Below are 22,173 nucleotides of genomic sequence, written 5' to 3'. Positions count from 1 at the left end.
CAGGGTATTCTCAAAGTAGTGATTTAGCTCAGACACTGGCGACTAAAAGACTTGGGATAAAACACTCTCAAAACAGAAAGGTGAGCACAGAAATAATTGGAATTTCTGTTTGCAAAACTTGCTCTTAAATCAGAGAGACAACAGAAAATATCTTCCAGCACAGGGTCCCATTAATACTACATGAGTGCAGAGCCAGAGAAATCGATGAAATCTTGGAAGGAAAAAACAAGGGTTCAGATGAGCCTTAGAAAGCAGTTTTAGTAGAAATGGAATTAAAATACTCTTACTCAGACACCCACGGAAGCCATTTGCAGAATTATTCTGAATTTTTGGTTTTGTTTTAGAATCATGTTCTCTCCTCTTATTTTGAGACACAATCTTGCTATGTAGTCCTAGCTGGTCCAGAACTCACTATATAGATCTGGCACTCAAACTTGCAGTGATTCTCCCACCTACTGCTCCCAAATGCTGCGATTACGGGCATGTGCTAACATGCCCTTGCCCGTGTTTGGTTTTTTTGTGATTTTTTTTTTTTGGAGACACATTCTCATGTAGCCTAGGGTATACTTAGACTCATCATGAGACAAGAAAGACCTTGAACTCCTGATCCTCTTTCCTACCAATTACTAAGATGGCAGGCATTTGACACCACATATATACATATGATGGTGAGGAAGTCTTGAACAGGCAAGAGACAACAGAGAAGCCAGTTTTATAAACAACAATAACTTTGTGGCCTTGAGTCGAAGCCTGAAGACAAAGCTAGCCAAAAAGTTGCTTGACAGATAGATATAAACTTATGCACCCACACGCATCCATTACAATCATCACCACACCTTGGAGAGCACAAATCCCAACTCAATTTTTTCTGTTTTTCTTTAAATTTGGTAGAAAATGTATTAAATTGAGTGCTGTTTTTTTTTTTCCTGTTATACGTAGCTACTGTGATTCTAGACCCAAGTGAGGAAGATATAGAAACAACTTTTTCCTCTACCTTCATCTATGGTTACCCACCCTGGCCTCTACTGAAGATTTTTCTAATTGAGCACAGATGTCTGGCTCATTCTTAGAATTTCCCCTAGCCTTAGGATAGATTCTCCTGAGATTTTGCCTAAGGTGTACACAGTAAGTCTGTCTTATACTCATGATCCCCACCTGTGCAACTTATCAGTGGATAGCACAGACATCCTCTCATAGTTAGACAGTGACACATATTTATAGACACTGGCACAATGTCATAGATTCTGCCTAAGGTGTCTATAGAAACTCTGCCTTATGCTCATGATCCCCACCTGTCCAAATTATCGGTGGATAGTACAGACATTCTCTCATCTTCACATTCAGTCACACACTGACACAATGCCACAGAGCCATTCTCAGGCTCCAGTTCATGCAAGCATGTACACACTCAGATGATGATGCATACATATTTATGCAAATATACCCTCTTCCCAATCCAGTCTTCTCATAAAGATATGCATCTTCTCATGTTTATATTCATGCTCGTATTGGATCAGATATAATCTAATGCTTCCTGGTACATAGTTATGAGGGTATCTGCCTTAGCCAATAGAAGTGGGTGTCAAGTGGGTGCACAGACAATTGACTGGGGAAAGGTGGCGGTGGAATGAGACTAGGTGAGTCTATGATAGAGTGACTGAAAAAAGATGGTAGTTAAGGTGCTAAGATTCGAGAATATTTTATTTTTTAACCTTTTAACTCTTACTGTAGCTTTCCTTTGGGCATTCTCCAAGTTTTACATCTCTCTTTGTCTGGAGATCAACCTCTACTCTTGTGTGTGTGTGTGTGTGTGTGTGTGTGTGTCTGTGTGTCTGTGTGTCTGTGTGTCTGTGTGTCTGTGTGTGTCTGTGTCTCAACCTCCACTCTTGTATGTGTGTGTGTGTGTGTGTGTGTATTTTACTTTCCCATGAAAGAAGCTTACTCTAATTCCAGGTAATAAGCTGTAACAATGAGACTCTTGATATGAAAGTGTAGCTTCATTTAAGAATTATTTGTAGCGATGAATTAGAGGAAATGAAATGAAAAAGAAAATGTGCTTGTTTATCCCTTTCAGGAAATTCCTCTGCCCCCTCCCTGGTTTTCATCAGCTATATTTTTGGCAGGCTGTGGGCATGGAAATGTGAAGACATCACTCTCAAAGACAATTATAATAATCACATCTGATTTATACAGATGTCACCATAGGGTTAGGCAGTTGGAAAATCCAGTAATCAAAATGAATAGGCACATAAAATTAAGGGCATCTCATGCTTTCGCTCATTCTCTGTACCTGAAAATTGCCAGTAGTCCACAGAAGGCATTTTCAGACTTCCAAGGTATTCCTAATGGTAAGAATCGTTTGTATCTACTAAGAAGAGAACCAAATTAATCTGGGCTCTAGTATACTTCTTACAAAGTAATTCTAAATCTGGGCATGGTGGCTCTTATCTATAATGCTAGCACCCAGGAAGCACATTCAGGAAGACTGTGAATTCAAGGTCAGTCTATGTTACATAACAAAACCTTGCCTCAAAATAGAACAAAAAACCCCATATCATTCTGAAGGCATAATTTATTTGTATTTCTTAAGGATATATTATGTACATCTGCTGGGTGGACACTAAAGAGGATATTGAAGAAACAAAGACATTGTATCTGGCCTCAAGGAACTATGATGTCTCTGGAGTATGTTGGAGCAGATTTGAAGGGATTGGCTTGGGCTCTAAAAAACCAGTAGAGTTCCTGAGCAGGTCAAAAAAAAAGAACACCGATGAAAGTAGTGAGAAAAAAAGGCTGGATGTTCAGTTCACAGGTAAGAAGCTCATCTGAGTAGATGAACCTGGCAAATTGGAGAGTTGTGAGGGGAAAATGTAAATGAGCAGTAACTGATAAAAATCAGATTTTAGACTATCAAGTCGATTAGTAAAAGAAAGCCACTGAAATTGGCTTCTATATATAAAGCCAACATTAGATAATATAATAATATTAGTCTTTAATAAGGGGAGGAACTGTTATAAATGGAAATTCTGAATTGTGAAGCAATTTTATAAAATGATGGCCTGTATCATGAACTAAGGTACATGTAACTGTCAGGATCATGAGTATTGTTTAAATTAATTAAGCCACTGGAAGTCTTCTAAAGATCATGTGTCCTGAACCACAACCCTACATGCAGACTAAACAAATAAGAACATAAACCATTATATAAGTACCCCTCCAAGTCCTCAACTTCATTTTGAGGACATGTTCAAAAATCAAGCTCGCTTCTAGTTCCTCTGACCTTTCTTCTCCTTTCTTCTATACTGTTATGGTTTGCCTGCGTTTTCTTGAACATTACAGGTCACTAACCATAGTCAAGGAGGCTATACAGAAAAAGTAGTTATAAAAGGCCAAAAGTGAAGCCCCCAAGTCAAAAAGTAAAAATAAACATTGCATCAGTTATTGACCATAAGTCAGGTGTGTGTGTGTGTGTGTGTGTGTGTGTATGGGGGTATATACTATCATCCTTGCCCTTTTATGACAGTCTCAGACCAGAGGAATATGCTTAACCCATTTCCCACATAGCCTCTGCCAGCTGCCTGGCTTTCTCCATTCTCCTTAGGAAGAAATCAAGTGAATAATCATAAATGATTTCTAATTTTTTAATTAACCACAAAGTATTGCTTATGGCATTAAAAGTCAGGCTTCTCATATTCAACAAATGGTGCTAACATAACTGGATAACAACATGAAGAATGAAAATAGATCCATATCTATCGCCATGCACAAAACTCAAGTCCAAATGGATCAAAGACCTCAACATAAAACCAGGAGCACTGAACCTCATAGAAGAGAAAATGGGAAGTACACTTGAATGCATTGGCACAGGAGACCACTTCCTAAATAGAACCCCAGCAGCAGAGACAGTGAGAGAAACAATAAATGGGACCTCCTGAAACTGAGAAACTTCTGTAAAGCAACAAGACAAAACAGCAGATCTTCACCAACTCCACATTGGACAGAGGGCTTATCTCCAAAATATACAAAGAACTCAAGAAATTGGTCATCAAAAGAACAAATAATTCAATAAAAAATGAGGCACACACCTAAACATAGAACTCTCAACAGGGGAATCTAAAATGGCTGAAAGATATTTAAGGAAATGCTCAACATCCTTAGTCATCAGAGAAATGCAAATCAAAACAACTCTGAGATTCCATCTTACACCTGTAAGAATTGCCAAGATAAAAAACACTGATGACAACTTATGCTGGAGAGGTTGTGGGGTAAAGGGAACACTCCTGCATTGATGGTGGGAGTGTAAGCTGGTACAGCCCCTTTGTATATCAGTATGGCGATTTCTCAGAAAAGTAGGAAACAACCTACCTCAAGACCCAGTAATACCACTTTTGAGTATATACCCAAAGGATGCTCAATCGTACCACAAGGACATGTGCTCAACTATGTTCATAGCAGCACTGTTTGACATATCCCAGAACCTGGAAACAACCTAAATGCCCCTTGACCGAAGAATGGCTAAGGAAAATGTGGTACATTTACACAATAGAGTACTACACAGCAGAAAAAAATAACGACATCTTGAAATTTGCAGGCAAATGGATGGATCTAGAAAACATCATATTGAGTGAGGTAACCCAGACTCAGAAAGACAAATATCATGTGTACTCACTCATAAGTGGCTTTTAGACATAAAGCAAAGAAAATCAGCCTACAATTCACAATCCCAGAGAACCTAGACAACAATGAGGACCCTAAGAGAGACATAAATGGATTTAATCTACATGGGAAGTAGAAAAAGGCAAGATCTCCTGAGTAAATTGGGAGCATGGGGACCATGGGAGAGGGTGGAAGGGGAGGGGAGTAGAAGGGAGAGGAGTGGGGAAATATACAGCCCAATAAAAATAATTTAAAAAAGGAAAAAGGTCAGGCTTCTTCTCTGTTTAATGTGAAGAACTAATATCCTTTCCCACTTGGCACTGGATTGGGTAAATTCTCCAAGTCCCCCTCCCCCCAACTCTCCCTCCCTCTCTCTGTCTCTCCCTGACCTTCCCTTCCTCCCTCAGCCCCTCTCTTATACCCCTCCTCACACATACACAAACAAACACATGCACACTCACATGCACAGCACCTCCTTCTTTCCAAAGTCCTAGATGTTCCAGACAACATAACAAACCACACAGTTGGGAATGATTCAGTTGTTTCCAGTCTCTATCCAAAAATGAGCAAAAATAGTTTCCATTTAATTTATAAACAGACTTTTCTGCACATTTCCTAAAAATTAAAGGGAAACTGTCAAAAAATATAGCCACTCTTTCTCCAAAAATTACTGATTAGTCACAGGCTACGGCATCTTTTTATAAATACACTTGTGTTTCCCCAGCCCTGGATACAGGGACTTGTGCTGCATGTTGCCAAATGCCTGATCAATCACCCCATGTTTTCAGCTATTTTCAAGTAGCCAGTGTTCTGGAGATCCAGGCTTCCTCTTCCCAGTCTCTTTGTTATCTCAGCAGTACATATGGATGCCGGTATTTCTGCCTGGAATAGTTTTTAAGGCCGATGCCTGATTATGATTCTAACACCTGAAAATATTTGGCAGTGATTGCTCCATCTTCTCCATATCCCTCACTCTTCTTACAACCCATCCCCATCTTTTGCCATTGTGAAGCTGAACATTATGTAATTGTGTGCTTTTCCTGATGCTGTTAATCATGTATCGGGGCCTAGGGAATGCGTAGCTGTTGGAGCATAGAGTTAAGTTGAAGTCAGATTTCAGAGGGGAAACAACAGTGTAATAGGCAGGCAACTGTGTGTGTGGGGGGGGGGGGACAGTTGACTCTGCCTGGAGACTGGTTTTCAGTTCCAGCCCAATTACTAAACAGGTCTGCTAAGCAAATCACTTTGTGTAACAGAGTCTCAGTTTATGAAACTTCAAAGAGGAAGGCTTCGACTAGACTAGGCACATAACCTAACAGTTTGTTGACTCCAAGAGCTGAAGCCAATAACCTTCCCCTCAGCAGCCCCACAAGGATGAAAGGATCACCAGCTAAAATCAAAAGATTGCCATTGACTTTTATATACATTAGGTATGTACTTGCTCTTTCTTATCTTAAAAATTTATTTTTCATTTTACATACCACCCCAGTCCCCCCTTCTTTCACCCCTCCCCCTTTTCCCCTTTTCCCTTCCACCTTCCCACCCTCTGTTTGCTCCTCAGAGGGGATAAGACTTTCCCTGGGAACTCAAGAAAGTCTGGCATACCAAACTGAGACCACTTGCTCTTAACCAAAAAGCTGAGAAGAGGTTGTGTATTGGAAACAAATAGTTATGAAAAGAGGCACAAACCAACACTCTAAATGCTGTGTTGCAATAAATTACAGATAAAAATATACCCTATTCTGAGTGCTGTTGCCCTTATTACCGACACCTATTTTAATATAAATTTGAATAATAGCTGACCAGATTATGTCAGAACTGCCATTGCCTTCCTGCTCTCCTTACATATAGCCAGGGCCTTTCTTCTAGCTTGTGTATGTGTGTAGGCTCTATTTCAGGGTGCCAATCTTACTGTTCATTTAAACATTTGATTTTTGTTAGATTTCATTTTATTTTAAACTGAACACATTATAATTAAGTGTGTGATAATATAATAGTCATTGAAGGAAATAACAATTGTTATAGCAATGTGGAGAATTATACATTTAATTTTAATAAGACAGCCATGTAGTGTACACTACAGGTATTAGTCCTGTGGAAGTCCTCAGACATTACCAAATCTAAATGTTTTTAATTAAAAGTAATTTTTATACAATATATTCCAATCATAGAAAAATATGGACAGCTTCACCTTATCCTTTCACCGGGACCATGTTAATCAATCTTCTCTTTTCACTCCAACTTTAGTATATACGTTGCCAAAGCCAGCTCTAGACATTCTGTTTTGTCTGAATCTATGGTAAGTGGCTTCCTTCTTGAGAAAAATGACACCACATATCAGGAAGACAATAGGAATAGAACAGTTTGCGAGATATGACATAGGTGAACGTGAAAGTGAGGGAAGAAGACTTTTAAAACTAGGTACTCAGATTTGCGAACAGATATCATTTAACATAACTTCACAAAACTGCCCGCTGGACACACATCAAAGACTGGAAACTTATAAGATGGAGACTGCAAACGACTGTTTTAGCCTGGGCCGAAAATACCAAATGCGGGCACAAAATGGAACACTAGGTTGACAGTCATTGCTTTTCAGTTTACATTTTTAGTTCAGGCATTTGGTCACACCTCCTGACTTGGTGATACATTGGTATATATAAGAATTAGTTCTGTGTTAACTGATCAATGCCATTTCGTAATGCCAAGCATTGTTTCCTTTGCTGTACTGACTAGGCATTTTTGTTGTTGTTTTTACAGAGCTGGAAATAGAACTCAGGGACTTGGCGCTTGCTTGGCAAGCACTTTACCAAGCCACATCCTCAGCCCTTGCAAACACGTGTACTAATGTTCTCCACCAATCTCTTATCTACATAGATACACTCAGACACTTCCACCCACACCTCCACAGAGACCCACCCAAACGTATGCAAATTAGCACACATGCTAATTGCAGAACACCTACACAGGTACTCGCATACTGAAAAGAAGAGAGGGAAAGATCATAGCAAAGATAAGTAATGTGCAATGTGTCCCAGAGGAGAGAGACTGCTGTTACCCTAATCAAGTGGGCAATGGGCTTACTCTCCCAGAATTGCACAGAAGCAGGCTTGTGCAAAAGATAGGTTCCAGTGAAAACTTGCAGGAAGTAGGTTATTCCCCATGAAAACATCTTGAAGGTGACGTACTTATCCTATAGAAAAAGTGACCTAGGTTATTGGAGAACTTCCTAACTATACAACTACGTAGTAAATAAAAAAAATGCATACTGCTTACCTTTAGTTTCTCAAACCGATCATTTAGAGAAGCGACCTGATGGTCTCGGTGACGACCCACCAGTTTGCATAAGGCACAGATCAATTGGTCATCAGATACACAGTACATGTTCACTTTCTCATTCTCATGGTCCAGACAGGTAATCCCTCGAAGATGTGTGTCTGAAACTGGTTCCACCAGGCGATGGCTGGTGAAGGGTTTCTTGTTGGGGTGTGTGGCCCGAAGGCAGCGGTCACAGTAGGAGACCTCACAGGTGATGCATGTCTTCACAGCATCTCTCGGAGGGTCCTGCTCACAGAATTGGCAAGCAATTCGCTCACTAGACATGGCGGAGCTTGGCCTGTAAGTCCTCTCCCGACGGCTCTCACTTGGAGAATTGGGCCCACTGACTGAAGCCTTCTGGAAGCGATCGATAATGTTCTGCAGGGTCACATTCCTCTTGAGGCCATCCAGGCCCCGGTGATTCAGCGAGATAACATACCTGCATGTAGGACACTGAAATGCAGTAATGGGTTCGATGGATTCACCGGAGCTGCAGCTGGAGACCAAGATGCGATGGGCACAGCTGAAACACAGGCTATGAGCACAGGGGAGCAGAAGGGGGTCTTCAAACAACTCGAGGCAGATTGGACAGGTCAATTCAGACTCCAGTGTTTCCATCTTTAGTGAAAATAATCCTGCTGAGGCATTAAGAACCGCAGAGGCTGGGCTTTCACCTGCGAGTAATACAAAGTAAGAGTCATTAAGCATTTCCAAAGGAAAAGTGGTTGTAGAATAATTATATTGTAACCAATGGAGACTTTTGGCCTGATAGGCTCCCCAGGGAGGCTTAAGCAATAGGAGTTACCGGGAAATTAATCAGGAAGCCTTTCTACACCCCATTCTCCTTCAAACCTTGTTTTAGACACTTGCCGGAGATTTTTTTCCCCTTCACTAAAAAATAGAAGCAAGTGGCCACCTCTGTGTCTTGGTTTCCTGATTAACATTACCATCTCAGCTCACACAATTGGCATGGATCACTCTCTTCTAAATTCTCCACTGACATCTCTTCACCGAGACTGTGATGGGTTGGAGGCCCTACAAATTTTTCAGTCCCTATTCTCCAATATTGTTCTCTATTTCATGTCAAGGCAAGATATAAGGGCTGCTCCTAGCTTACATCCAGTGGAAGGAAAACAAGGCTATATTTCAAACTAGCTATTGCCTTTCTGAAATGATTTTATTCTAAGCATACGCATGAAAAAAAAAAAGAAGAAGAAGAAGACGGCTTTGGGGAAAATGCAGTTTTCAGTGCAGGATAATACGTTTTTCTTCCGAGTGTGAACTTGAATTACTTCATATTACCACACATGGAAATTTGTTTCATCCTATTTCTAGTAAACTGAGTCATTAGAGACAAAAGATAATAGTTTTCCCTTTCCCTTTCAAAAACTCTTACATTTCCTCAAGTTGAGTAGTGAAGAATTAGTACCCAACTGCTAACGATGATGGCTTCAGTTTGGATTTGATGTTAAACACTTTCTCAACTAGCACCTGCCTGTTCAAATCTCATCCCCCATGCGTGTTTTCCTGCTTACTAACACATGATTAGATGTGAATCAAGACCTAGATGGAAATTGGCAAGTTGAATAGCCAGAAACCTTCAGATGTGGTAGCCTTCATTTTAGTGTGGACCAGAGAGTACAAGAAATCTCGCAGCTGACAGAACCAACCAGCTTGTCACTTTATGCATTTGCCCAGAGACATTTCAGAGTTGGACATATAGGGATTGTTATGTGTCCTCAGCATTCTGTTAGCTTCCACTAAGGACAAATATAAACATGTTTCACTGACTGAAACTGTGGATTCTCTTAATAAGAGAGAGAAGGGCATCTTTTGATTTTGAGTAGTCTTATTCATCTCCCTAGTGTTGGAATCTCCATCAGGACCCCTAAATTTGATTCTTGCACTGGTGTTTGTTCAAATATTGTCATTGATTAGTGATATGCAAGTCATCTTCTGACAGGAATCACAAGTTCTGGGTGATTATATCTAGCACTTAAGTACAATAAATGTATACACAAAAGATATTTCTAAATCAATCCTGTTCAATGCACCGGACTAACCAGCTATTTAATGGAACCTCCTACAGTAAACTGTGCTGTAAATGGGAAGGGTTTTCTTTATAAGGCAGACACTCCCAGTTAGTTTAGTAGGTTCAAAGGTTTGTTTAGTTACATTTTTAAAGGGGGACATGTGATATTTTCATTTTATCATTTTCATGTTCTTATAAATATATTCACACATGTTTGTATAGAAATGTTACAATTGGATGCTTTTAGAGAATAAAGATCACAACTTCCACACAAAAGTAAGACTATTTCCTTAGATAATTTCACCTGATGCCCCTCAGATGCTCAGATTGAACATGGCCACAAATGGACTTATACTCTCTGACCATTCATGCAAAAAAAAAAAAACCAAAACCAAAATATAAAACAAAAAAAAACACACATACACACAACCATTTCCTCTTTCAGATTTCCCCAAATGATGAATGGTACCATCCAAGCCCAGAACGCGTTTATTATTTCTCTAGAACATTTTCCTTAGCATACCTATATTTCCAACTAACTCCTTCCTCTTCTGGAGAGCATCGACAATTTTTTATTTTTATTCCTAGCATGGTGACTGGCAGACAATAGGTATTCAATAATGGCCAATAAAGCATGACTCAAACTAAAAGTAAGAAGGTACATAATATTTATTGATTATTTGACTGCATTCTGAGCGCTGTGTTAAGTACTTTGTGTACATTCTTCTTTCAGGAATGTGGATATAGTATTATTACTAGACCCATCACACACTTAGGAAAACGAGGCTCATAGTCACTAGTAAGTCAACCAGAAACACAAAGCAAAAGCAGAAGCCAGTCTCATGCCAAGGTCTGTGCTTTTTCCCCCCACACCTTTACTCTAATCATCTCACCTTCTTCGCTGACGTTATCTTAACTATTTAAGAGGGTTTCTAAATGGCCTGCTTCCGCTTCTATTTTTGTCTCTCTGTGTCCCTCTGAACCTGCCTGCCTCTCTGACTCCTTCCTCGAGGACTATCTCCATCTGACACTACACTTCTATCCCAGCCCCTTCCAGGACTTCAGGCAGTCCCTAATAGCTGTGTTGAAAAACTATTTTGGTTGGTCAGAAGCAATACTGAAAGTCACTTCCACATGTTGACACCTATATAAAATCAGTTAAAGTGCCACAGTTCCTTGCCTTAAGAGGGTGCTGTATAAACGCTTCTGTATGGAGAACTGCCTCTTCAATCTCATATGAAACCCTAAAATGTGTTCCAAAATCAATACAACTCTTGAAGCTCACTATGAAATAAAGCTTGGGGAAGCACATTCTGGGACACAATTGCCTTATATAAGATCAAATTAGGAGATTTAACTAGGGGATTCTGGGCCTGCTCTAAAATGTCTGCAGAGCATGTGACTGTTGTATGCATTTATTACCTGAAGAGGATTGTTCATAGCTTTCAACGGACTCTCTGAGGTGTCCTTAACAGTAAAGTCTGACATTGAAAACGAACGAACAAATACATCAGAAAGGATAGACAAAGTACAGAAAATAACTAAATAAGCTATACCTTAAATATCTTGTATTATTTTTACAGAATTGCAACCAGTTAGGGTGGTTACAGAAGACCACTGACGTTAGACTGAAGCTGACCTCTAACATGTGACCTTCCTGCTTCTGCCTCCCAAGTGATGGGATGGTGGGCATGCACTACCATGCCCGGGACACCATTCTCCTTCACTTTATTAAGACACAGTAACACCCTTTGCCAATTTGAGGGATTGAATAATTTTTGCAAGTTCCTCAAACATCTCTTTGCTCATTTCTCATTTATTAAGGCTTCTGATTATTATTCCTGTTTCGGCATTTCTGCAACTATCCTCCATTTTCCCCATCCCCATTATTATCTAAGCATTACCATACCTATTACCTTTTTCACAGTTTTCTTAAAAAATAAGTACTAGCATTACAAAAAAGCAATTTGCCCAAGGTCATACTTGCTTGCAAATCACACAGCAAATGTTCAAACTTAGGAAAATAAAAACCTCTAGAAATAAGCCTGTATATTTACAGCCAATCGACAAAGGTTCCAGGGTAATTCAGCAAAGAAAGAAAAATCCCAACAAATAGTTCTGGGATAACTTCATCTCCACATGCACAAGAAATGAAGTTAGAAACCTACTTTACAACATACAACAATAATTCAAACTAGGCATGGTGGTATGTGCCTGTAACCCCAGCCCTTGGGAGGTGAGAGGAGAGGATCATAGTGAGTTCAAGGCCACTCGGGACTACATAGTTGAGATCTTGGGCTACAAAAAAACCTCAGTCTACAAGATGAATAAATGAAGATGAATCTATCATCTAAGTATAAGAATCAAAAGAGTAAATAAATGCCTTTGAAGAAAAGATTCCTGTAAATCTGAGATGACTTAGATTAAACAACATGATTTTTTAGATCACAGCAAAAGCACAAACAACCAGTACAAATAAATGCTACTTCATCCAAATTTAATACTTTAGGGCTATAAACACCACCACCAGCAGAATGAAAAGGCAAAGGATCTTCCAAAGAAGATAAACAAATAGGCAGAAAACACATGAAAAGATACCCAACATCATTAGCCATTAGGGAAATGCAAAACAAACAAACACACTAGAATAGCTGTAATAATACAAAGCAAACAAACAAAAGGGAAAGCAGCGAGTGTCTGCCAGGATGTGAAGAAATTGAAACGCTCATATATATTGTTGGCACGAATGTAAAATGGTGCAGCTGCTTTGGGAAATAGTTTGGCATTTCCTCTGGAGTTAAATGTAAATCTGATCAAGCAATTCCACTCCTAGGTATGTACTGAATAAAATAAAAAAACGTGTTCATTCAAAAGCTCATACACACCAAAGTTCACAGCAGCAATATTCAGAGTCACCATGAATGATCAAAACATGGTTTATTCATAATACAGAATTTTATTTGGCTACAAAAACAAATGGAATATTGATGGATACTGCAATATGGATACTACTTTAAAATATACTTCCAAATAAAAGAAGCCAATACAGAAATGTAGTATATTGTGTGATTCCCTTTATATGAAATACCTAGAATAGGGAAACGCATAGCAATAGAAAACATAATAGCAATCAAGGCCTAGAGGAGGGAGGGAGTGGGTGTGACTACGAATATGTATGGACTTTCTGAGATTTTAACAGTGGTCTGGAGCTAGATAACGGGATGGCTACACAAGTTTGTTTGTCTTTTTTTTTTTAACTATATTTGAAACCATTAGGCTGCATACTTTAAAATGGTGATGATTACGGTATGTGAACCATATCTCAGTTTTTAAAGAGATAGTCAAACTCAGCAAATTATATAGCTACGTACTATAAAGTATTAAAATATTGTAAATTGTGTGCTTATGTAGTACCCATAACTCTACTGGGTGGATTGCTTCTATTTTTTTCAGATAGGGTCTCATGTATCTCAGGAGGCTTTGAACTCACTATGTAGCTAATGGTAACGTTGAGCTCCTGATTCTCCTGTTTTACCTGTTTAGTGGTGGAACTACAGGTCTGCACCACCACCCTTCTTTAAGTTGTTTTCCTAGGTTAATGAGTCCCTGTCTAGAGCCGGCAATAACTCTGAGACATCTACAATCTCCAACAAGTGTCAGAAAATTCTTGAGCCTTAGTTCTTATTCACTTAAAAATATTGAAATGGTCACTAAAAGTACGTAATTCCTACCTACATCACAAAATACTTTTAGTGGAGGAAGGTCTACAACAAAAACAAAACAATGAGAAAGAGTAGAAATTTCAGGAAGTTTTTGAATCACTAATTTGTTTGGAATTAGAAGGTGCTAAAGACAACACCATGTGAATCTGATAGAGTAGGACCCAACGATGCGTAATCATAAAGCTTTCCCCAGAAAACACAATTGCTGCTCATAAAATGTACTCATGAAATACATGAAATGGTAGAATCAATTGACATGTTAAGAAATAAATATCCATATACTTACAACCTAGAGTTCCCTTCCGAATGATTTAGTTACTGGGATATAGACAAATGTACATGGTTTTCGGCTCTCGGCTAGAAAATTGTTCCTGCATAGTTTACCTTCACTTTCTATCCTCTTCAGTTTGAGATTTGTTAAGAAATAGAAAGAAGAAAGGGGAAGGATGGGTTACTAACAAAAGTAAACTTAGTGGTAAGGTATGACAAAGCTCTGTGCCTGAAGAGAAACACAAAAAGGGCTTGCCTCTCTCTCTCTCCCTCCCCTCTCTCTTCCTGTTGAGATAGGGTCTCAATGTTTTGAGCCTAAGTTAAGCTCAAAACAATCCTCTTGCCTCAGCCTTCCAAGTGCTAAAATTACAGTCATTCTCCATAACTCCTACCTAATAGGGAAGAGAAAATGCTTCAATTAAAGTGATTAAGAATTCAAAACATAACACATTTTACACTTACAAGATGAAAAATTTATTCAAGTATTGCCCTCCAAATCTAGCATTAGTTAGCTCTGATCAAGGGTTATGATCAAGCAGCTATGATCAGCACTTGACAGAATTCTATTATTTCCAATGCTGTTTGAACATACCTAAATACCTACTTATCCTCACAACTAATATCCTAGGTAGCTGTCATCTTTTAGATCTTCAGGGTAAGGCCCTGAGTTCTCTCTCTCTCCCTGAGGAACTAGAAGCTACCTTTCTTCCTAGAAAAGCCATAAATGTGAAACCAAGCCTCACCTCTGGGCTGTAGATTGAAAAAAAGCGAGATAGAGATTTATTTTTCAAAAGTAGTAATGCAAAAACTATCCTTTGGGATATTAGCTTTAACCTTTCAGGATATTAGCATTAACTACCCATGAGATATTCCTGAAAATACCCCGGAGGACAAACAAATAAGTCCAAGCTTAGTCTGTTTCTTCAAGGGCAAACTGCTGTTCAGGTTGAACTAGAATCACCAGATGATCCTTTCAATGCTTTCTAGATCACATTTATTATAGAGCTAGATCCAGTTATTATAGAGTTCTTTCTATTTATCATCATGCAAAAGGATGTCTGGGTGCTATAAACTAGCTCCTAAAACCATGAATTTTATTTACAAGAGTAACTAAACAGGATAAGAAGGAACTAAAGACAGACAAGGTGTATGACTGTCCCTTGACTAAGCGAATGTGAAGTATAGTAGATGTATTTACCCTGTGCTGTACCTCAAGGAAGACAGAATGAATGTTTCAGTGAACAAGTAAAGGTGGGGGTAATCCCTTGTAAATATCAACTAATGAAAACATCTTCTGGAACTGAAAAAGAAAACAACCAAATATAAGAACTTTATGATTAGTGAATAACTCATTCAAGTTCAGAAAAGATAATTTGGCCCCCCCATGTTGGTACATGGCTATAATTCCAGCACTTGGGAAGCTGAAGCAAGAGGATCCCAAGTTAGTTCAAGGACAGCCTAATCTATATAATGATTTAAAAGCCAGTCTGGGTTAGAAAGCAACTGTCAAAAAAATTCTAACATAAAAATAGTCAGTATATAGAATTTTCTATATTTTATATGACAAGGACTCAAATAGAAGACAAAATGGATATTGGGTAGGTTGTCAATGACCATAATTAATTATAAGAATAATCCCATCTTTATATAGTAGTTTTATAGCTTTAAAAACCATTATTTCATTCTTATAATAGAGTCTTCTTAAGGTCTTATATCTAAACAGTACTAGCTTAGTGTTGCTATGTAAAACATTCAAATTCTTTAGACCATAGTTTCTTTACCACTTTAATTAAGAGCATCTTCCATATGCATAGCATAGGCTCTTGTGATGATCCAATGAGGATAAAATAAATTAACCTGTTTTTAAATTACATTTATTTGCATTACACATTCACACGTGATACACCCAGAACACTGTTTTACAAGCTAATAACCTTTGGAAAGTCATCCCAAACACATAATTGACATGATAGAGGACAATTACACTTCTCATAAAATCCCAGGAAAATCATGGGTTTATCTGTAGTGTTTGTGATGCTCATATGTCTTCACATTTAGGCTAGGGTCCTCCTGAGGGAAAAATTATCTCTACTGTTTTCTTTTAGGCTTCCTTCCCACACTGAGAGAACTCAGAACTGGAGGTTAATTATTGACTGATACAGAGACCTGATCCAGTTTCTGCCTAATAGGTATCAAAGCCTAATTAGCATTTTATAGTACATGAATTTAATGCTACTGCCTTCCAATAATTAGCTCCTAAATCTAACACTTTGTATATTTTGTTTAATGTAGTAATCATTAAAACGAATAGCAAACTAGCAAAACCAAAAATCCTAAGTCTGCTGTAAGTACAAAAGATTAATCCAAGTATGATCAAAATATATTGTATAAATATAAAAATTTCGAGAAATAAAAATATTATTTTAAAAATGATTAATTGAAGTAACCAAAAATGGATTTGCTGAGGTAACCTATGTTTAACAAGAATTGTAAGTATGATTCATAACACCATTATCTTAATACAGATTACACTGGCAAAGTTATAAGGTTGGGGAACAAATGAATAACAAACATCTTTACTTATGCTATCAGTACAGATTTTTATCCATCTTAAGGCTGAGTTTCCAATCCTTGCTTTTTCAATGATATATTTTAAATACTCAGTGATTTTTAAAGTATTTAGTGGTCTACCAGGATGGACAGTTATTTTTACATAATAAAACTTGTAATGTATGTATGTAGGGCATTCTATTGAATGTTAGGCTTCGATGACTCCAAGTTCTGATCAGTAACAAGGGACAGAAAACAGAGGCCTATTTTAAATCAAGCTTCTACTCTCCGGGGAACCACATGGATCCTAGCAACACTGAACAAAAGGCCATAGACAAAGTGATAGAGGATTCTGGACTAGAAACCATTTTTCTATCTCTGGACTGTATACACACACACACTACACATTTTTCTTTCCTAAATTAACATTGTCTTCCATGCCTACACATTATGTTCTTATCAGAGCAAATTGCAAATATTGGGATTTTAGATTTCAGGAAGAGTTTTCATTATATAATGTGTTTGTTATCAGATCATCTGGTCTCTGTAAGAGGATGATCCAGAGTCAGAGGATACTATTCATCATCAACTAGAGAACTCTGACCTGCAGAAAGAGGCTGATACAAAGTCCAAGGTCAGGCAACCAGAGTGCTGTAGAGGGACAAGAACCCACACTTTTCTAACCCATTTATGCTGAACCAACATCATAGTGTATATTCTATTTGGGCAAACCTCACATGGACCAAGTGATGGTGGGATGTTGTCACCTTTTTTCCCCAGAATCCCTCGGCCATGTTTACTTGAAGCATCTTATGCCATCTCGTAGCCTCATCACTTTATAGGCTTTCTAGGGGGAAATACAGAACCTGAAAGTTTGACTGCCAAAAATGTTATGTGATTACGGTCATGAAGAATAAAAAGATGAAAAAAAGCAGCAGACAGAAAAAGCCGCAGAACAGGAACCTCTTCAGCCCACAGACAACTTTCGGCAGAGTTTTAGTAATTGAAAATGGATAGAGACGCATATACTAACCCTTAGAGGAGAGGAGAGAGGGTAAGAGGGACTAGCAGTCTACACAGGGTAGTAATAAAGGAGGATTTTCTTCTCCCGCCTCCACTCATCTGAACTTCTCACTTGACGCTATGACTCAACACACAGAGAAGCGCTTTTCTACCGTCCTCTGTGTACTACTCAGTGATGAACACAGTGTTTGCTAAGGATCCAGAAATAGAGACACTTAGCACAATGCGGACTTTGTCCCAAAATTTCAAAAAGTGACCATATTTAGGACGAGTGAGATGGCTCAGAAAGTAAGATTGCTGGCCACCGAGACTGACGACCTGAGTTTGATCTGCAGAACCCATGTGGTGAAAAGTAGGAGCTTATTTCCACAAGTTTTCCTCTAACATCCACACGGATGCTATGGCACACATGCATGTTCATATGCACACACATGCGCACAAATAAATAAATGTCACAATTTAAGGAGCTATCTTTCAAACCTCTTGAACTGTATTATATCCATTAGGACATGTTACACCTCATATTTTTGATGATACACTGCTTCAAATCAGGACATTCGGCTTAAGAAGGCACTTCATGGACGCAAAGCTTTCTTTTGTACAAAAGGCTGAATGAAAACTCAACATTAAATGGAGTTGGAGCACCCTCAAGCCTCTTCTAGCAGCTGAGTCCCATGGTTAACATCTAGAAATTTAGCAAGATCTATAAAGATTGAATGATGAACACACAAAGACAGCTATCTCTAAAAACAGCCATCTGAGATATAATTTTGTATCTCATCCCTGTCTTTGCCTTTCAGGGTTCTACCTTCCTGTTTAGAAAGAGAGATTTCAGTTCTAAGGGATCTAACAACCAAACCAGTATTCTTTCCTCTTCACCAAGCCAATGATGTTTGCTAATTGATCAAACACACACACACACACACACACACACACACACACACACACCAATCTTCTGGAGTTTCCGTCTCAATTTTTGTGGTGTCAGCAGATTTTAGGGGAGGAGGGAATGGAAAGGTTCACCACTCAGAACACTAGTTGGACGCAATTATGAGACTCCACTGACACTATTTTAAGATCTACAAGTTGGAGCAAGTTGCCTTGTTCTTAGAGGAAGGATTAACCAAACCAATTTTATCTAAGTCAATTTGCACTGTTCAGATGATCTGTTTGTGAAGCAACCATGTCACTCCTATTTGCAACAGTGCCTCCCAGAAGTGGTCTTGCAAGGTACAACATGCTAGGTAGGAATCCTAGTAGTCAGGAAAGGAAATAGAAGCAAGAGCCCTCCATGGCTCTTCCTACTCTCTACACCACTTTCCTCCACCCGGTCCTAGCTATGGAGCTGGAAGAAGAGTTAAGCATAGGACAAATATAAGCCCAAACTACTGGGTCAAGTCTGGGGCTTCAACACAGCCAGCAGAGGCCTCCGTGCAGTAAAGGTGCTTTTAAAAATATTGACTCATTGCTGCAAGGTGCTAATCATGTTTGTACAGCCAGACCTAAAACTATCTGTGCCACTTTTTATTGGGCATTAACTAACTACCCCCCATGTTGGCTAAAAATGGGTGAGGCTGTGTATTCAAATGAGCCTGACTCAGATTGTTAGGTTAGAGTGCAGCCAATATGATTTATGACTCGACTGAAAATCATCACCATTACTTTCTATGCCTAATTGTCTATGTTCCATTCAGCTGCACACACATTTGGTGAAACAAATTGACTTAAGGCCCAAACTACAATGATAATTTGAATCCCAAGGGGACTAATAATGGCAAATTAAGGTTTCTGTAAATTGGTGTTCCCATTTATACCCAGTCAACCCAGTAGCCCAATAAAGGATAAATGAAGTGCTTTCATTGAAAAGTATAATGCTGAGGTTTATAGAATCCTTTTATCTTCAAAGGGCCAAGCCAATGCTCATAATACCCAGTACATAATATTATGCCTTTTCTGCAAGTGCAGCAGCTGTGAAAGAAAGGGCACACAAATGTCCAAAGGCCGTAAAGCCAATGCAGCACCGCGTTTGCAATGGGCTCTCTCATCTTCTTGGCTCCAAGACTTGTGCTTCAACCACATGAATCGAGTTTTGTAAGGAACAATCAAGAGAAATTTAATTCACATTATGAATCTGTATTAAGTTAATTGATTGAGCAGGAATATACGAAAATAGCAAAGACTGATTTTCCCCTCAGGGCAGTGGTGACTGGGGAGGAGATAAAAAGGTGTGTGTTGGGGGCGGGGGGGGGGAGTAATCCAGGTATAGCAAAAGCTTCATAAGCAGAAGTGAGGAATATGAACTCTCAAATTTGGCAGCCCCATCTCCTATTTTAATATTGTCAGAGAACTGATTCGATTTCGGAGAGGAAGTAGAATGGGATTGTCAGCCCTTGTGGTCCAATTTGAGAATCAGATTAATTAATCCATGCACAACAGTTGTCTATTATTATAGTCCCCAGTGTTTTCCTTCATAAATCCTCCCTCTCAGAGACACACAACTGCCATTCACCAGCCCCACCCTCCAAAATATTCAAAAAAGCAAAGTGATTCAAAAAGCAAGAAGCTGTGTTGCTGGATGTGCACAGGTTGCTAGCGAAAAGCTGGGAGTGCAGGGACTCTGGGGAGAGAGCTGGAAGGCAAATGTTGTGAGGGTAACAGAAAGAAGAGGCATAACAGTGACATTGCCGAAGGAGTGCGGAAGAGTGTGAAAAGTGAGGAGTCCGAGCGTCTCAGGACCCTAATTTCTTGCTCGAAATAGAAATGCCTCCAAAATAAATAAATAACGTGCGGCACGTGAAGTGCGAAATAACCTAAGCCAGCTCATCACCAGAAATGTTAGAGTAAATCTGCTCTGCCGCTAGCTACTTAATTCTTCCGAGCCCGAAATGGGAAAGCCTCTCATGTCCCTGCTTCAGCAGCAGCGTGTCCTGTGGACACACTCAAGTTTTCCCTCTCCCCCACGGCGCTGCTTTCACAGCTAGGCCAAAAAGAAGGAACCACCCAGTCAGAGACTTGAAGATCGCTTCCCCCAGCGAAAAGGGGGATTAAGTTTCTCCCGGGCTCCCGCCGGCTGGGTGTCCACAAGCAGCATCCCAGGCTGCTGCGCCAGCACCGCTGAGCAAACCGCCGACCTAAGGGCGCCGCCCGGGCCGAGGACGCCGTGGATTGCGGGAGCGTGGGAAGGCGGCTGCGCCCTTTCCCAGACTTACGCCTGGGCGCCAGGAGAGCCGCTCCACTGCTTTCTCCCGGCTCGGCCTGGCCAAGCGGGAGGCCCCGGGCCGTTCCCCCGCCTGGGATCTAGGAGTGCAAACTCCTTCCCACGAGGGCAGTGGCAGGAACCCGGGTCACCACAGTGTGACATACACCCCGGGCCCCCGCTACTGCCGCCGGGAGCCTTGCGGATCCCGTCTGCCCGTCTCCCCCCACTCCCCAACCAACCCCCCTTCCCGCCGATCCCGGGTGTCCTCGGCCAGCGCCGGCCCCGGCGGCACCTGAAGAGCAGCCGGAGCCGGGGGCCCAAGCCCTGCGCGGGTGGCGACACTCGACCCCCCCTCTCCCCCCGGGCCGCGGCGAGGGGACACGTTTTACCCATATTGTTCCCGGGTGCCAGCCATCTCCTCTGTGCTCCTGGGAGCGCCGGGCGCTCGCCGGCCTCCTCAGCAAGCTGGCTGGGGCTCCCGCGCGAGCTCCCGGGCCGCTGTCGCTGCCGCCGCCGCCACCACCACTCTAGGCCGCCGCCCGCCTTCGCCGCTGCGGCCGCCGCCGCTGCCGCCGCGCAGCAGCCGGGATCCGCCAGCCCGCGCGCCCCACAGGGGACAGCACGGAGACCGCGACGTTCCCGCGTTTGGGTCTCCCGGGCGAAACTTAAGAGTTTTTGCCTCTCAGTCCAGAGGCAGCACCATGACACCACCGCAGCACCACACTGTCATTTCCGCCGCCGCAGAGGAAAAAAAAAGGGCAATCCCTTCGAAAGGAGGGTGGAGTGGGGGCAAGTGGAGCCGAAGCTGACACCCCAGGGGAGCACTGGGAGGGGCCCGTGCAGAAGGGGCGCTGGGCCACCTTTCTAGGCTCACCTTCCGCCGCCCCCGCCACTCCCAGCTCCCCGAGCCCCTCCTCTGGAGGCGCGCTTACATGTTTTCTCCCCTGGCAGGAGTGACCGGAGAAACCTGAGCAAGCAAAGGCAGAGGGTGGGTGGGGTTCAGATTACTACTGTACCTACCAGCTGATTCCAGCAGCCTTTTCTCCAGCGCCCTGTCATCTTGATGGAAGACACAGAGAAAAGGGGCCTGAGCAGGCGTGTGTGTGTGTGTGTGTGTGTGTGTGTGTGTGTGTGTGTGGGTGGGGGGGAGAGAGAGGGAGAGAGAGAGAGAGAGAGAGAGAGAGAGAGAGAGAGAGAGAGAGAGAGAGACCGCAAGTGGGTACTGTGTGTGTGAAGTGCAGGGGAAGATTATGGCCAAACTCTTCTTCCACCTACCACCCACTACCTCCACAAACCCCCTGATTAGAGCAAGGAAAAGGCCTTTGCGCCGCCAATGAGAAGAGTCTGCCTGGATCTTCCGCACAGGTCCTACTGGTGAAGCTGCTCGATGCAAAGTTAACTAG

General features: G+C 41.0%; 1 protein-coding gene across 3 annotated transcripts in view; it reads right to left on the bottom strand.

The window, feature by feature from the left end:
* Mid2 (midline 2) overlaps window positions 1-21,872 on the bottom strand; it is a 100,838-nt gene extending 78,966 nt beyond the window's left edge. For 2 of the 3 annotated variants that reach the window (XM_050124043.1, XM_050124045.1), the window contains exons 1-2: window positions 21,160-21,628; window positions 7,933-8,648 (exon numbers count right to left, since the gene is read on the bottom strand). In XM_050124043.1, coding sequence (XP_049980000.1) covers window positions 7,933-8,648; window positions 21,160-21,163 — 720 coding nt within the window. In that variant the 5' untranslated portion in view covers window positions 21,164-21,628. Of the gene's footprint in view, window positions 1-7,932; window positions 8,649-21,159; window positions 21,629-21,790 lie in introns of those variants that run through there. The other variant, XM_050124044.1, reaches the window with a different exon arrangement.
* Between the last annotated feature and the right edge of the window lie 301 nt (window positions 21,873-22,173).

Source organism: Alexandromys fortis, unplaced genomic scaffold (assembly GCF_014885135.2).
Source record: "Alexandromys fortis isolate MF-2015 unplaced genomic scaffold, M_Fortis_MF-2015_v1.1 scaffold_195, whole genome shotgun sequence".
Lineage (NCBI taxonomy): Eukaryota > Metazoa > Chordata > Mammalia > Rodentia > Cricetidae > Alexandromys > Alexandromys fortis.
Note: the sequence above shows the minus strand (reverse complement) of the source record. Positions and strands in the feature narration are given on the sequence as shown.